Here is a 14,536-nt window from a genome sequence, read left to right on the forward strand (position 1 = left end):
GCAGCTGGGCCACCCTTGTCTTTCCATAGGCCACACTTTGCCCTGCTGAGTAACCTGCTTGACAGAGTATCTTGGGAGGCAGTCCTGAAGGGCAGTGGTGTCCAGGATGAGCAGACATGAGCAGACATGACCAAAGCATACATTCTTGAAGCAGGACCTCTCGATGGCTCATTAGCTGGTCATAGAATCTCAGAATCGGAGCTTTGTTTTCCTTGGAAAAGACCTCTATGAGCATCAGGTCCAACCATCAGCCTCCCAGCACCATGGCCATTAAACCATGTCCCAAAGTGCCATGTCCACACATTTCTTGGACACGCCCAGGGAGGAGGAGAAGCCATTGGGAAAGGCTAGGCTGGCTGCAGAGAGAGCTTTGGCTGGAGCTCCTCAGCCAAAGGAAGGAGAGTTGTGACGTCTGCATGAGAAGGCAGGGCACTCAGGAGGACTGCAAGGGTGTCGTGAGGATGGGAAGGAGAAACCTAGAGGGGCCAAAGCCCAATTCGAGTTGTTTGAGCTTCTGCCACAGCAGAAGGGCTTCTGTCTTCACCAGGCACTTTAGGAACATAAGGAGGACTGAGGAGAACGTCCAGCCTCTGTTGGCTGTGTAATGATGCACGGTGACCAAGCATGAGGAGAAGGCTGAGGTACTGAATGTCTTCTCTGGGCTGTTCTCAGGGTGGCCACTGCTGAGCAGGAGGAGGACAGGGCTGGGCTGCTGAGTGCAGCCCTCATAATGTATGGGGAAATGGTGAGAGCGGTGAAGAGCAGCAGCGAGGCACTCACAGGTGTATGGGGCTGGCTGGAGCCACCCAAGGGCTCTGAGGGAGCTGCTGAAGGTGCTTAGCAAGACACTTTCCATCATTGCCCAGCAGTCTTGTTTCACTCAGGCGGTGCCAGCTGAGTGGAGTTGTGCAAAGGTGTTGCCCATGTCAAAGAAGAGGCAGAAGGATGATGTGGGGAGCTACAAGCACGTGGGTGTGACTTTGGTACCAGGGAAGGTCATGCAGCAGAGCAGAGGGGTTGGAGAGAGTGGGTCTTTGGAGACACTGAAAGCATGGCTGGAGATGGTCACGGAGAGCCTGCTGGAGCCGGCCCTGAACTTTGAGCACTTTGAGCTGCAGGGGATGCCCAGAGATGGGCAGTGGGCTAAAGCTTGTGTTTGCTGTGATGGGCGTGGAGGGGTGCTGGGGAAGAGGTGGTGCAGAGCGCGGTGCCGTGGGGGGCTTGTGCCAGAGGTGTGGGCAGCAGTGCGTGGGGGTGTGCAGCGCTGGCTGTGGGCAGGGGAAGGGTTAGAGTGATGTTGTGGAGGCTCCGTGTGGCGCTGGCTGTTGCTGTTGCTGGCACCGTAGTAGCTAAGAGAGGTCTCGTGGCCCTTTGGGCAGGCAGCGCCTTGAGGCCAGAGTCTGTCCCGTGTGAGGCTGTGAGAGGCTCGGGAGAAGGAAGGCAGAGGAGGCGCCGAGGCTGTGCTGCAGGAGAAGTTTATTGAGGGCAAAGGCAGGAGCAGCAAGGGGAAGGGAGGGGGTGCGAGGGGCAAAGGCAGGGCCAGCATCAGGCCAGGTGCGCTTGTTGCAGGAGCTGTTGCAGGGTGTGAGTGGTGGCAGGGTGGTGGGCAGGGCCCTCAGCAGGTGTAGCATCCCCTGGCGGCGCCGCAGCCGTAGCCCCGGCCCCCGAAGCCGTAGCCGTAGCCGAAGCCGGAGCCGTAGCCGGAGGAGATGGGCAGTCCCTGGGCGCTGAGCTCGCTGCCCAGGGCAGCCCCTGAGGAGGATCCGACGGCGGTGCTCTGGGGGAAGGAGGTGAGGATGGGTCCCGGCAGGGTGACCAGCACGGGGGAAGGCTGGATGAAGACGCGGGAGTCCTGGCACTGCATGACGCAGGGCTCGTTGCAGCTGTTGGCCAGCGGGGTGGGTCCGCAGGGGCGGCAGGCGTCGTAGCAGGCCATGGCTGTGGGGTGGAGGGTCCCTGGAAGGGAGAGAGCGAGAGAGAGAGGGCGTGGAGGGTGTGCGAGAGGGGCCTGCTGGGGCAGGAGAAGGAGGGCGAGGGGCTGGAGGCTGACCTGGTGGAGCGAGCAGAGCGCAGGGGAAGGCGTCAGGAGGCGGCTGTGAGGGCGAGAGGCGCTGGGCTGGCTTTATGCTGGCCGGGCTGGCAGCAGAGGCGAGGCCCGCCCAGCAGAGGTGGGGTGTCACCAGTGAGGTCACGGCGTGGCACTGGTGTGCTGTGGTTTGTGGGTGCCTTGTGGCCAGGGGGTCTCATTTCCTGGCAGCCCTCGATGTCTCCTCTGGACGCGTTGGTCGTGAAGAGAGAGGGAGTTGGGCATGAGCTGTAGCCTGGAGGCCGTCTTGGGCGCAGCAGTGACCAAAGGATGGAGCCCTCTGCTGTCAGAGCAGTAAGCAGTGAGGTCAGCAGCTGGGCCACCCTTGTCTTTCCATAGGCCACACTTTGCCCTGCTGAGTAACCTGCTTGACAGAGTATCTTGGGAGGCAGTCCTGAAGGGCAGTGGTGTCCAGGATGAGCAGACATGAGCAGACATGACCAAAGCATACATTCTTGAAGCAGGACCTCTCGATGGCTCATTAGCTGGTCATAGAATCTCAGAATCGGAGCTTTGTTTTCCTTGGAAAAGACCTCTATGAGCATCAGGTCCAACCATCAGCCTCCCAGCACCATGGCCATTAAACCATGTCCCAAAGTGCCATGTCCACACATTTCTTGGACACGCCCAGGGAGGAGGAGAAGCCATTGGGAAAGGCTAGGCTGGCTGCAGAGAGAGCTTTGGCTGGAGCTCCTCAGCCAAAGGAAGGAGAGTTGTGACGTCTGCATGAGAAGGCAGGGCACTCAGGAGGACTGCAAGGGTGTCGTGAGGATGGGAAGGAGAAACCTAGAGGGGCCAAAGCCCAATTCGAGTTGTTTGAGCTTCTGCCACAGCAGAAGGGCTTCTGTCTTCACCAGGCACTTTAGGAACATAAGGAGGACTGAGGAGAACGTCCAGCCTCTGTTGGCTGTGTAATGATGCACGGTGACCAAGCATGAGGAGAAGGCTGAGGTACTGAATGTCTTCTCTGGGCTGTTCTCAGGGTGGCCACTGCTGAGCAGGAGGAGGACAGGGCTGGGCTGCTGAGTGCAGCCCTCATAATGTATGGGGAAATGGTGAGAGCGGTGAAGAGCAGCAGCGAGGCACTCACAGGTGTATGGGGCTGGCTGGAGCCACCCAAGGGCTCTGAGGGAGCTGCTGAAGGTGCTTAGCAAGACACTTTCCATCATTGCCCAGCAGTCTTGTTTCACTCAGGCGGTGCCAGCTGAGTGGAGTTGTGCAAAGGTGTTGCCCATGTCAAAGAAGAGGCAGAAGGATGATGTGGGGAGCTACAAGCACGTGGGTGTGACTTTGGTACCAGGGAAGGTCATGCAGCAGAGCAGAGGGGTTGGAGAGAGTGGGTCTTTGGAGACACTGAAAGCATGGCTGGAGATGGTCACGGAGAGCCTGCTGGAGCCGGCCCTGAACTTTGAGCACTTTGAGCTGCAGGGGATGCCCAGAGATGGGCAGTGGGCTAAAGCTTGTGTTTGCTGTGATGGGCGTGGAGGGGTGCTGGGGAAGAGGTGGTGCAGAGCGCGGTGCCGTGGGGGGCTTGTGCCAGAGGTGTGGGCAGCAGTGCGTGGGGGTGTGCAGCGCTGGCTGTGGGCAGGGGAAGGGTTAGAGTGATGTTGTGGAGGCTCCGTGTGGCGCTGGCTGTTGCTGTTGCTGGCACCGTAGTAGCTAAGAGAGGTCTCGTGGCCCTTTGGGCAGGCAGCGCCTTGAGGCCAGAGTCTGTCCCGTGTGAGGCTGTGAGAGGCTCGGGAGAAGGAAGGCAGAGGAGGCGCCGAGGCTGTGCTGCAGGAGAAGTTTATTGAGGGCAAAGGCAGGAGCAGCAAGGGGAAGGGAGGGGGTGCGAGGGGCAAAGGCAGGGCCAGCATCAGGCCAGGTGCGCTTGTTGCAGGAGCTGTTGCAGGGTGTGAGTGGTGGCAGGGTGGTGGGCAGGGCCCTCAGCAGGTGTAGCATCCCCTGGCGGCGCCGCAGCCGTAGCCCCGGCCCCCGAAGCCGTAGCCGTAGCCGAAGCCGGAGCCGTAGCCGGAGGAGATGGGCAGTCCCTGGGCGCTGAGCTCGCTGCCCAGGGCAGCCCCTGAGGAGGATCCGACGGCGGTGCTCTGGGGGAAGGAGGTGAGGATGGGTCCCGGCAGGGTGACCAGCACGGGGGAAGGCTGGATGAAGACGCGGGAGTCCTGGCACTGCATGACGCAGGGCTCGTTGCAGCTGTTGGCCAGCGGGGTGGGTCCGCAGGGGCGGCAGGCGTCGTAGCAGGCCATGGCTGTGGGGTGGAGGGTCCCTGGAAGGGAGAGAGCGAGAGAGAGAGGGCGTGGAGGGTGTGCGAGAGGGGCCTGCTGGGGCAGGAGAAGGAGGGCGAGGGGCTGGAGGCTGACCTGGTGGAGCGAGCAGAGCGCAGGGGAAGGCGTCAGGAGGCGGCTGTGAGGGCGAGAGGCGCTGGGCTGGCTTTATGCTGGCCGGGCTGGCAGCAGAGGCGAGGCCCGCCCAGCAGAGGTGGGGTGTCACCAGTGAGGTCACGGCGTGGCACTGGTGTGCTGTGGTTTGTGGGTGCCTTGTGGCCAGGGGGTCTCATTTCCTGGCAGCCCTCGATGTCTCCTCTGGACGCGTTGGTCGTGAAGAGAGAGGGAGTTGGGCATGAGCTGTAGCCTGGAGGCCGTCTTGGGCGCAGCAGTGACCAAAGGATGGAGCCCTCTGCTGTCAGAGCAGTAAGCAGTGAGGTCAGCAGCTGGGCCACCCTTGTCTTTCCATAGGCCACACTTTGCCCTGCTGAGTAACCTGCTTGACAGAGTATCTTGGGAGGCAGTCCTGAAGGGCAGTGGTGTCCAGGATGAGCAGACATGAGCAGACATGACCAAAGCATACATTCTTGAAGCAGGACCTCTCGATGGCTCATTAGCTGGTCATAGAATCTCAGAATCGGAGCTTTGTTTTCCTTGGAAAAGACCTCTATGAGCATCAGGTCCAACCATCAGCCTCCCAGCACCATGGCCATTAAACCATGTCCCAAAGTGCCATGTCCACACATTTCTTGGACACGCCCAGGGAGGAGGAGAAGCCATTGGGAAAGGCTAGGCTGGCTGCAGAGAGAGCTTTGGCTGGAGCTCCTCAGCCAAAGGAAGGAGAGTTGTGACGTCTGCATGAGAAGGCAGGGCACTCAGGAGGACTGCAAGGGTGTCGTGAGGATGGGAAGGAGAAACCTAGAGGGGCCAAAGCCCAATTCGAGTTGTTTGAGCTTCTGCCACAGCAGAAGGGCTTCTGTCTTCACCAGGCACTTTAGGAACATAAGGAGGACTGAGGAGAACGTCCAGCCTCTGTTGGCTGTGTAATGATGCACGGTGACCAAGCATGAGGAGAAGGCTGAGGTACTGAATGTCTTCTCTGGGCTGTTCTCAGGGTGGCCACTGCTGAGCAGGAGGAGGACAGGGCTGGGCTGCTGAGTGCAGCCCTCATAATGTATGGGGAAATGGTGAGAGCGGTGAAGAGCAGCAGCGAGGCACTCACAGGTGTATGGGGCTGGCTGGAGCCACCCAAGGGCTCTGAGGGAGCTGCTGAAGGTGCTTAGCAAGACACTTTCCATCATTGCCCAGCAGTCTTGTTTCACTCAGGCGGTGCCAGCTGAGTGGAGTTGTGCAAAGGTGTTGCCCATGTCAAAGAAGAGGCAGAAGGATGATGTGGGGAGCTACAAGCACGTGGGTGTGACTTTGGTACCAGGGAAGGTCATGCAGCAGAGCAGAGGGGTTGGAGAGAGTGGGTCTTTGGAGACACTGAAAGCATGGCTGGAGATGGTCACGGAGAGTCTGCTGGAGCCGGCCCTGAACTTTGAGCACTTTGAGCTGCAGGGGATGCCCAGAGATGGGCAGTGGGCTAAAGCTTGTGTTTGCTGTGATGGGCGTGGAGGGGTGCTGGGGAAGAGGTGGTGCAGAGCGCGGTGCCGTGGGGGGCTTGTGCCAGAGGTGTGGGCAGCAGTGCGTGGGGGTGTGCAGCGCTGGCTGTGGGCAGGGGAAGGGTTAGAGTGATGTTGTGGAGGCTCCGTGTGGCGCTGGCTGTTGCTGTTGCTGGCACCGTAGTAGCTAAGAGAGGTCTCGTGGCCCTTTGGGCAGGCAGCGCCTTGAGGCCAGAGTCTGTCCCGTGTGAGGCTGTGAGAGGCTCGGGAGAAGGAAGGCAGAGGAGGCGCCGAGGCTGTGCTGCAGGAGAAGTTTATTGAGGGCAAAGGCAGGAGCAGCAAGGGGAAGGGAGGGGGTGCGAGGGGCAAAGGCAGGGCCAGCATCAGGCCAGGTGCGCTTGTTGCAGGAGCTGTTGCAGGGTGTGAGTGGTGGCAGGGTGGTGGGCAGGGCCCTCAGCAGGTGTAGCATCCCCTGGCGGCGCCGCAGCCGTAGCCCCGGCCCCCGAAGCCGTAGCCGAAGCCGGAGCCGTAGCCGGAGGAGATGGGCAGTCCCTGGGCGCTGAGCTCGCTGCCCAGGGCAGCCCCTGAGGAGGATCCGACGGCGGTGCTCTGGGGGAAGGAGGTGAGGATGGGTCCCGGCAGGGTGACCAGCACGGGGGAAGGCTGGATGAAGACGCGGGAGTCCTGGCACTGCCTGACGCAGGGCTCGTTGCAGCTGTTGGCCAGCGGGGTGGGTCCGCAGGGGCGGCAGGCGTCGTAGCAGGCCATGGCTGTGGGGTGGAGGGTCCCTGGAAGGGAGAGAGCGAGAGAGAGAGGGCGTGGAGGGTGTGCGAGAGGGGCCTGCTGGGGCAGGAGAAGGAGGGCGAGGGGCTGGAGGCTGACCTGGTGGAGCGAGCAGAGCGCAGGGGAAGGCGTCAGGAGGCGGCTGTGAGGGCGAGAGGCGCTGGGCTGGCTTTATGCTGGCCGGGCTGGCAGCAGAGGCGAGGCCCGCCCAGCAGAGGTGGGGTGTCACCAGTGAGGTCACGGCGTGGCACTGGTGTGCTGTGGTTTGTGGGTGCCTTGTGGCCAGGGGGTCTCATTTCCTGGCAGCCCTCGATGTCTCCTCTGGACGCGTTGGTCGTGAAGAGAGAGGGAGTTGGGCATGAGCTGTAGCCTGGAGGCCGTCTTGGGCGCAGCAGTGACCAAAGGATGGAGCCCTCTGCTGTCAGAGCAGTAAGCAGTGAGGTCAGCAGCTGGGCCACCCTTGTCTTTCCGAGGACAGATTTTGAGCTTTTGATGAGCCTGGTAGGCAGAGTCCCTGTGGGGACAACCCTGAAGGAGAAAAGTGCCCATAAGACTGGACAGGCTTGCAGGAGGAACTGGTGGGGGCTCAAGGGCAAACTGTCCCCATATGCCCTAAGAGTAGCAGGGCAGCGTGCAGCAGGTGGCTGCCCAGCTCAGGCCCTGGTGGTGGGGGCTTCCTGCCAAGGGTTGGGCAATATGCATGAGCCCAGGTGAGCATTTGCAGGCTGTTTGCCAGGCGAGCAGTGCTGGATGGTGAGGAAGATGAAGGGAGGTGGAGGGAGTTTGGTGGGACCGGGTGTGGGCAGGAATGCTGATGGAGCTGGCTGGTGACCTTGGGAGGCCACTGTCCCTTAGCTTGGCATGGTCCTGGTGCCTTGATGTGGTTCCTGAGGAGACCTCATAGCCCTTGTGTCTCAAAGATGAGGCTTGAGGTTTCAGGGCCAAGTGGACGGTGAGCCTGACCTTGTTGTGAGGACACAGCATGGAATCGTTCTTGCGGGCAAGCACTGCCAACCCCAGAGGGACAAGAAGGTGGTGAGGAGTGCTTGGTGTGGCCTTAGGATGAGGAGACTGGCTTTGACCTGCCTTGGTGTCCTCCGTAGTGGAGGGACTCGTTGTGTGGCAGAGGATAAACCCAAGGCTGATGTTCAGCTGGAATTATGACAAAGCCTTGGATGCCGTCTCCATTGCATGGCCCTAGACAAGCCATGGTGTGTGGGTTGTGTGAGTGGCCTGTGAAGTGACTGCAGAGGAGCTGAAGGTCTGGGCCCAGAGGTTTGTGATGAGTGGCCCAAAGTGCGGTTGGAGAAGAGCTGCCAGCAGGCTGTGGGAGGTGAGGTGATCTGATTGTCTCTGCAGCGCTGGTGAGACCCCCACGTCCCAGGGGAGCGTTTCCAGCCACTTGGAGAAGCCCTGCCAAAGGGTTTAGCAACCAGAGGTTTGGATGTGACCTTGAAAAGGTGCCACGGGAGCAAGGTCCGGGAAGGGTCACTCTGCTACTGACTACAGCAAGGGCCATGGAGTTGGAGTTGGTTTGGGACGATTCCCCCAGAGACACAGCAGCAACTGGAGACGCTCCTGCTGAGTCACAAAGTTGCAAGGGGACCTCCTTGCTCTCTGAAGCCCTGGTGGAGCTCAGGTGCTGCTAGATCCACTCTTAGTCGTGGACCTGTGCAAGGGATGATTCCTGCTGGAGGGGATACAGAGGTTAAGGGAGCCCCTGCTCTCGAGTCAGGAGGTTCAGAATGGGCCCTCTTGCTTTGTAAACTTGTCAGGAGTCGTGGTGTGACTGGATCCGGCAGAGCCATGTGGAGTCTTGTGTGCAGCTGAGCTCTGCCCAGTGGCAGGAGGGCATGGAGTCAGTGGAGCAAGTGCAGTGCAGGACCACCGAGGCACTGAAGGGCCTGGAGTGTCCTTCCTGCGAGGAGAAGCTGAGAGAGCTGGGAGGCTTTTCAGGGCGGAGGAAAGGCCACGCAGGGGAGATGTCAGCACTGTGTCTGAAATCCCTGCTGGGAGGGCATGGCAAGAGGGGAGGCAGGCTGTGCCCACGAGTGCAGATGGACAGGCGTGGAGAGGGCTGCCAAGAGATGCCATTGTCTTGGCAGAGGAGGCAAGGCCTTGTCAGTGTGAGGGTGGCAGAGGCTGCAGTCCAGAGGGGTTGGAGAGAGTGGGTCTTTGGAGACACTGAAAGCATGGCTGGAGATGGTCACGGAGAGTCTGCTGGAGCCGGCCCTGAACTTTGAGCACTTTGAGCTGCAGGGGATGCCCAGAGATGGGCAGTGGGCTAAAGCTTGTGTTTGCTGTGATGGGCGTGGAGGGGTGCTGGGGAAGAGGTGGTGCAGAGCGCGGTGCCGTGGGGGGCTTGTGCCAGAGGTGTGGGCAGCAGTGCGTGGGGGTGTGCAGCGCTGGCTGTGGGCAGGGGAAGGGTTAGAGTGATGTTGTGGAGGCTCCGTGTGGCGCTGGCTGTTGCTGTTGCTGGCACCGTAGTAGCTAAGAGAGGTCTCGTGGCCCTTTGGGCAGGCAGCGCCTTGAGGCCAGAGTCTGTCCCGTGTGAGGCTGTGAGAGGCTCGGGAGAAGGAAGGCAGAGGAGGCGCCGAGGCTGTGCTGCAGGAGAAGTTTATTGAGGGCAAAGGCAGGAGCAGCAAGGGGAAGGGAGGGGGTGCGAGGGGCAAAGGCAGGGCCAGCATCAGGCCAGGTGCGCTTGTTGCAGGAGCTGTTGCAGGGTGTGAGTGGTGGCAGGGTGGTGGGCAGGGCCCTCAGCAGGTGTAGCATCCCCTGGCGGCGCCGCAGCCGTAGCCCCGGCCCCCGAAGCCGGAGCCGTAGCCGGAGCCGTAGCCGGAGGAGATGGGCAGTCCCTGGGCGCTGAGCTCGCTGCCCAGGGCAGCCCCTGAGGAGGATCCGACGGCGGTGCTCTGGGGGAAGGAGGTGAGGATGGGTCCCGGCAGGGTGACCAGCACGGGGGAAGGCTGGATGAAGACGCGGGAGTCCTGGCACTGCATGACGCAGGGCTCGTTGCAGCTGTTGGCCAGCGGGGTGGGTCCGCAGGGGCGGCAGGCGTCGTAGCAGGCCATGGCTGTGGGGTGGAGGGTCCCTGGAAGGGAGAGAGCGAGAGAGAGAGGGCGTGGAGGGTGTGCGAGAGGGGCCTGCTGGGGCAGGAGAAGGAGGGCGAGGGGCTGGAGGCTGACCTGGTGGAGCGAGCAGAGCGCAGGGGAAGGCGTCAGGAGGCGGCTGTGAGGGCGAGAGGCGCTGGGCTGGCTTTATGCTGGCCGGGCTGGCAGCAGAGGCGAGGCCCGCCCAGCAGAGGTGGGGTGTCACCAGTGAGGTCACGGCGTGGCACTGGTGTGCTGTGGTTTGTGGGTGCCTTGTGGCCAGGGGGTCTCATTTCCTGGCAGCCCTCGATGTCTCCTCTGGACGCGTTGGTCGTGAAGAGAGAGGGAGTTGGGCATGAGCTGTAGCCTGGAGGCCGTCTTGGGCGCAGCAGTGACCAAAGGATGGAGCCCTCTGCTGTCAGAGCAGTAAGCAGTGAGGTCAGCAGCTGGGCCACCCTTGTCTTTCCGAGGACAGATTTTGAGCTTTTGATGAGCCTGGTAGGCAGAGTCCCTGTGGGGACAACCCTGAAGGAGAAAAGTGCCCATAAGACTGGACAGGCTTGCAGGAGGAACTGGTGGGGGCTCAAGGGCAAACTGTCCCCATATGCCCTAAGAGTAGCAGGGCAGCGTGCAGCAGGTGGCTGCCCAGCTCAGGCCCTGGTGGTGGGGGCTTCCTGCCAAGGGTTGGGCAATATGCATGAGCCCAGGTGAGCATTTGCAGGCTGTTTGCCAGGCGAGCAGTGCTGGATGGTGAGGAAGATGAAGGGAGGTGGAGGGAGTTTGGTGGGACCGGGTGTGGGCAGGAATGCTGATGGAGCTGGCTGGTGACCTTGGGAGGCCACTGTCCCTTAGCTTGGCATGGTCCTGGTGCCTTGATGTGGTTCCTGAGGAGACCTCATAGCCCTTGTGTCTCAAAGATGAGGCTTGAGGTTTCAGGGCCAAGTGGACGGTGAGCCTGACCTTGTTGTGAGGACACAGCATGGAATCGTTCTTGCGGGCAAGCACTGCCAACCCCAGAGGGACAAGAAGGTGGTGAGGAGTGCTTGGTGTGGCCTTAGGATGAGGAGACTGGCTTTGACCTGCCTTGGTGTCCTCCGTAGTGGAGGGACTCGTTGTGTGGCAGAGGATAAACCCAAGGCTGATGTTCAGCTGGAATTATGACAAAGCCTTGGATGCTGTCTCCATTGCATGGCCCTAGACAAGCCATGGTGTGTGGGTTGTGTGAGTGGCCTGTGAAGTGACTGCAGAGGAGCTGAAGGTCTGGGCCCAGAGGTTTGTGATGAGTGGCCCAAAGTGCGGTTGGAGAAGAGCTGCCAGCAGGCTGTGGGAGGTGAGGTGATCTGATTGTCTCTGCAGCGCTGGTGAGACCCCCACGTCCCAGGGGAGCGTTTCCAGCCACTTGGAGAAGCCCTGCCAAAGGGTTTAGCAACCAGAGGTTTGGATGTGACCTTGAAAAGGTGCCACGGGAGCAAGGTCCGGGAAGGGTCACTCTGCCTACTGACTACAGCAAGGGCCATGGAGTTGGAGTTGGTTTGGGACGATTCCCCCAGAGACACAGCAGCAACTGGAGACGCTCCTGCTGAGTCACAAAGTTGCAAGGGGACCTCCTTGCTCTCTGAAGCCCTGGTGGAGCTCAGGTGCTGCTAGATCCACTCTTAGTCGTGGACCTGTGCAAGGGATGATTCCTGCTGGAGGGGATACAGAGGTTAAGGGAGCCCCTGCTCTCGAGTCAGGAGGTTCAGAATGGGCCCTCTTGCTTTGTAAACTTGTCAGGAGTCGTGGTGTGACTGGATCCGGCAGAGCCATGTGGAGTCTTGTGTGCAGCTGAGCTCTGCCCAGTGGCAGGAGGGCATGGAGTCAGTGGAGCAAGTGCAGTGCAGGACCACCGAGGCACTGAAGGGCCTGGAGTGTCCTTCCTGCGAGGAGAAGCTGAGAGAGCTGGGAGGCTTTTCAGGGCGGAGGAAAGGCCACGCAGGGGAGATGTCAGCACTGTGTCTGAAATCCCTGCTGGGAGGGCATGGCAAGAGGGGAGGCAGGCTGTGCCCACGAGTGCAGATGGACAGGCGTGGAGAGGGCTGCCAAGAGATGCCATTGTCTTGGCAGAGGAGGCAAGGCCTTGTCAGTGTGAGGGTGGCAGAGGCTGCAGTCCAGAGGGGTTGGAGAGAGTGGGTCTTTGGAGACACTGAAGGCATGGCTGGAGATGGTCACGGAGAGTCTGCTGGAGCCGGCCCTGAACTTTGAGCACTTTGAGCTGCAGGGGATGCCCAGAGATGGGCAGTGGGCTAAAGCTTGTGTTTGCTGTGATGGGCGTGGAGGGGTGCTGGGGAAGAGGTGGTGCAGAGCGCGGTGCCGTGGGGGGCTTGTGCCAGAGGTGTGGGCAGCAGTGCGTGGGGGTGTGCAGCGCTGGCTGTGGGCAGGGGAAGGGTTAGAGTGATGTTGTGGAGGCTCCGTGTGGCGCTGGCTGTTGCTGTTGCTGGCACCGTAGTAGCTAAGAGAGGTCTCGTGGCCCTTTGGGCAGGCAGCGCCTTGAGGCCAGAGTCTGTCCCGTGTGAGGCTGTGAGAGGCTCGGGAGAAGGAAGGCAGAGGAGGCGCCGAGGCTGTGCTGCAGGAGAAGTTTATTGAGGGCAAAGGCAGGAGCAGCAAGGGGAAGGGAGGGGGTGCGAGGGGCAAAGGCAGGGCCAGCATCAGGCCAGGTGCGCTTGTTGCAGGAGCTGTTGCAGGGTGTGAGTGGTGGCAGGGTGGTGGGCAGGGCCCTCAGCAGGTGTAGCATCCCCTGGCGGCGCCGCAGCCGTAGCCCCGGCCCCCGAAGCCGTAGCCGAAGCCGGAGCCGTAGCCGGAGGAGATGGGCAGTCCCTGGGCGCTGAGCTCGCTGCCCAGGGCAGCCCCTGAGGAGGATCCGACGGCGGTGCTCTGGGGGAAGGAGGTGAGGATGGGTCCCGGCAGGGTGACCAGCACGGGGGAAGGCTGGATGAAGACGCGGGAGTCCTGGCACTGCATGACGCAGGGCTCGTTGCAGCTGTTGGCCAGCGGGGTGGGTCCGCAGGGGCGGCAGGCGTCGTAGCAGGCCATGGCTGTGGGGTGGAGGGTCCCTGGAAGGGAGAGAGCGAGAGAGAGAGGGCGTGGAGGGTGTGCGAGAGGGGCCTGCTGGGGCAGGAGAAGGAGGGCGAGGGGCTGGAGGCTGACCTGGTGGAGCGAGCAGAGCGCAGGGGAAGGCGTCAGGAGGCGGCTGTGAGGGCGAGAGGCGCTGGGCTGGCTTTATGCTGGCCGGGCTGGCAGCAGAGGCGAGGCCCGCCCAGCAGAGGTGGGGTGTCACCAGTGAGGTCACGGCGTGGCACTGGTGTGCTGTGGTTTGTGGGTGCCTTGTGGCCAGGGGGTCTCATTTCCTGGCAGCCCTCGATGTCTCCTCTGGACGCGTTGGTCGTGAAGAGAGAGGGAGTTGGGCATGAGCTGTAGCCTGGAGGCCGTCTTGGGCGCAGCAGTGACCAAAGGATGGAGCCCTCTGCTGTCAGAGCAGTAAGCAGTGAGGTCAGCAGCTGGGCCACCCTTGTCTTTCCGAGGACAGATTTTGAGCTTTTGATGAGCCTGGTAGGCAGAGTCCCTGTGGGGACAACCCTGAAGGAGAAAAGTGCCCATAAGACTGGACAGGCTTGCAGGAGGAACTGGTGGGGGCTCAAGGGCAAACTGTCCCCATATGCCCTAAGAGTAGCAGGGCAGCGTGCAGCAGGTGGCTGCCCAGCTCAGGCCCTGGTGGTGGGGGCTTCCTGCCAAGGGTTGGGCAATATGCATGAGCCCAGGTGAGCATTTGCAGGCTGTTTGCCAGGCGAGCAGTGCTGGATGGTGAGGAAGATGAAGGGAGGTGGAGGGAGTTTGGTGGGACCGGGTGTGGGCAGGAATGCTGATGGAGCTGGCTGGTGACCTTGGGAGGCCACTGTCCCTTAGCTTGGCATGGTCCTGGTGCCTTGATGTGGTTCCTGAGGAGACCTCATAGCCCTTGTGTCTCAAAGATGAGGCTTGAGGTTTCAGGGCCAAGTGGACGGTGAGCCTGACCTTGTTGTGAGGACACAGCATGGAATCGTTCTTGCGGGCAAGCACTGCCAACCCCAGAGGGACAAGAAGGTGGTGAGGAGTGCTTGGTGTGGCCTTAGGATGAGGAGACTGGCTTTGACCTGCCTTGGTGTCCTCCGTAGTGGAGGGACTCGTTGTGTGGCAGAGGATAAACCCAAGGCTGATGTTCAGCTGGAATTATGACAAAGCCTTGGATGCCGTCTCCATTGCATGGCCCTAGACAAGCCATGGTGTGTGGGTTGTGTGAGTGGCCTGTGAAGTGACTGCAGAGGAGCTGAAGGTCTGGGCCCAGAGGTTTGTGATGAGTGGCCCAAAGTGCGGTTGGAGAAGAGCTGCCAGCAGGCTGTGGGAGGTGAGGTGATCTGATTGTCTCTGCAGCGCTGGTGAGACCCCCACGTCCCAGGGGAGCGTTTCCAGCCACTTGGAGAAGCCCTGCCAAAGGGTTTAGCAACCAGAGGTTTGGATGTGACCTTGAAAAGGTGCCACGGGAGCAAGGTCCGGGAAGGGTCACTCTGCTACTGACTACAGCAAGGGCCATGGAGTTGGAGTTGGTTTGGGACGATTCCCCCAGAGACACAGCAGCAACTGGAGACGCTCCTGCTGAGTCACAAAGTTGCAAGGGGACCTCCTTGCTCTCTGAAGCCC

At 61.1% G+C, this 14,536-nt stretch overlaps 5 protein-coding genes across 5 annotated transcripts; all 5 read right to left on the reverse strand.

Annotated features, from left to right (window-relative positions):
* Positions 1 to 1,399: 1,399 nt before the first annotated feature.
* LOC135181338 (feather beta keratin-like) lies at positions 1,400 to 2,232 on the reverse strand. Its single transcript, XM_064154444.1, has 2 exons — positions 2,051 to 2,232; positions 1,400 to 1,956 (listed from the first exon to the last, which is right to left on the reverse strand). The coding sequence occupies exon 2, from the start codon at positions 1,934 to 1,936 to the stop codon at positions 1,616 to 1,618; it is 321 nt and encodes a 106-aa protein (XP_064010514.1). The 5' UTR covers positions 1,937 to 1,956; positions 2,051 to 2,232; the 3' UTR covers positions 1,400 to 1,615.
* Positions 2,233 to 3,795: 1,563 nt separating this feature from the next.
* LOC135181340 (feather beta keratin-like) lies at positions 3,796 to 4,628 on the reverse strand. Its single transcript, XM_064154446.1, has 2 exons — positions 4,447 to 4,628; positions 3,796 to 4,352 (listed from the first exon to the last, which is right to left on the reverse strand). The coding sequence occupies exon 2, from the start codon at positions 4,330 to 4,332 to the stop codon at positions 4,012 to 4,014; it is 321 nt and encodes a 106-aa protein (XP_064010516.1). The 5' UTR covers positions 4,333 to 4,352; positions 4,447 to 4,628; the 3' UTR covers positions 3,796 to 4,011.
* Positions 4,629 to 6,191: 1,563 nt separating this feature from the next.
* LOC135181341 (feather beta keratin-like) lies at positions 6,192 to 7,018 on the reverse strand. Its single transcript, XM_064154447.1, has 2 exons — positions 6,837 to 7,018; positions 6,192 to 6,742 (listed from the first exon to the last, which is right to left on the reverse strand). The coding sequence occupies exon 2, from the start codon at positions 6,720 to 6,722 to the stop codon at positions 6,408 to 6,410; it is 315 nt and encodes a 104-aa protein (XP_064010517.1). The 5' UTR covers positions 6,723 to 6,742; positions 6,837 to 7,018; the 3' UTR covers positions 6,192 to 6,407.
* Positions 7,019 to 9,277: 2,259 nt separating this feature from the next.
* On the reverse strand, positions 9,278 to 10,415 carry LOC135181076 (feather beta keratin). The gene is made up of 2 exons (XM_064153968.1): positions 9,923 to 10,415; positions 9,278 to 9,828 (listed from the first exon to the last, which is right to left on the reverse strand). Exon 2 carries the CDS (start codon positions 9,806 to 9,808, stop codon positions 9,494 to 9,496), a length of 315 nt encoding a protein of 104 aa, XP_064010038.1. The 5' UTR covers positions 9,809 to 9,828; positions 9,923 to 10,415; the 3' UTR covers positions 9,278 to 9,493.
* Positions 10,416 to 12,364: 1,949 nt separating this feature from the next.
* Positions 12,365 to 13,191, reverse strand: LOC135181077 (feather beta keratin-like). The gene is made up of 2 exons (XM_064153969.1): positions 13,010 to 13,191; positions 12,365 to 12,915 (listed from the first exon to the last, which is right to left on the reverse strand). The coding sequence occupies exon 2, from the start codon at positions 12,893 to 12,895 to the stop codon at positions 12,581 to 12,583; it is 315 nt and encodes a 104-aa protein (XP_064010039.1). The 5' UTR covers positions 12,896 to 12,915; positions 13,010 to 13,191; the 3' UTR covers positions 12,365 to 12,580.
* Between the last annotated feature and the right edge of the window lie 1,345 nt (positions 13,192 to 14,536).

This window comes from Pogoniulus pusillus, chromosome 14 (assembly GCF_015220805.1).
Source record: "Pogoniulus pusillus isolate bPogPus1 chromosome 14, bPogPus1.pri, whole genome shotgun sequence".
Taxonomy (NCBI): Eukaryota; Metazoa; Chordata; class Aves; order Piciformes; family Lybiidae; genus Pogoniulus; species Pogoniulus pusillus.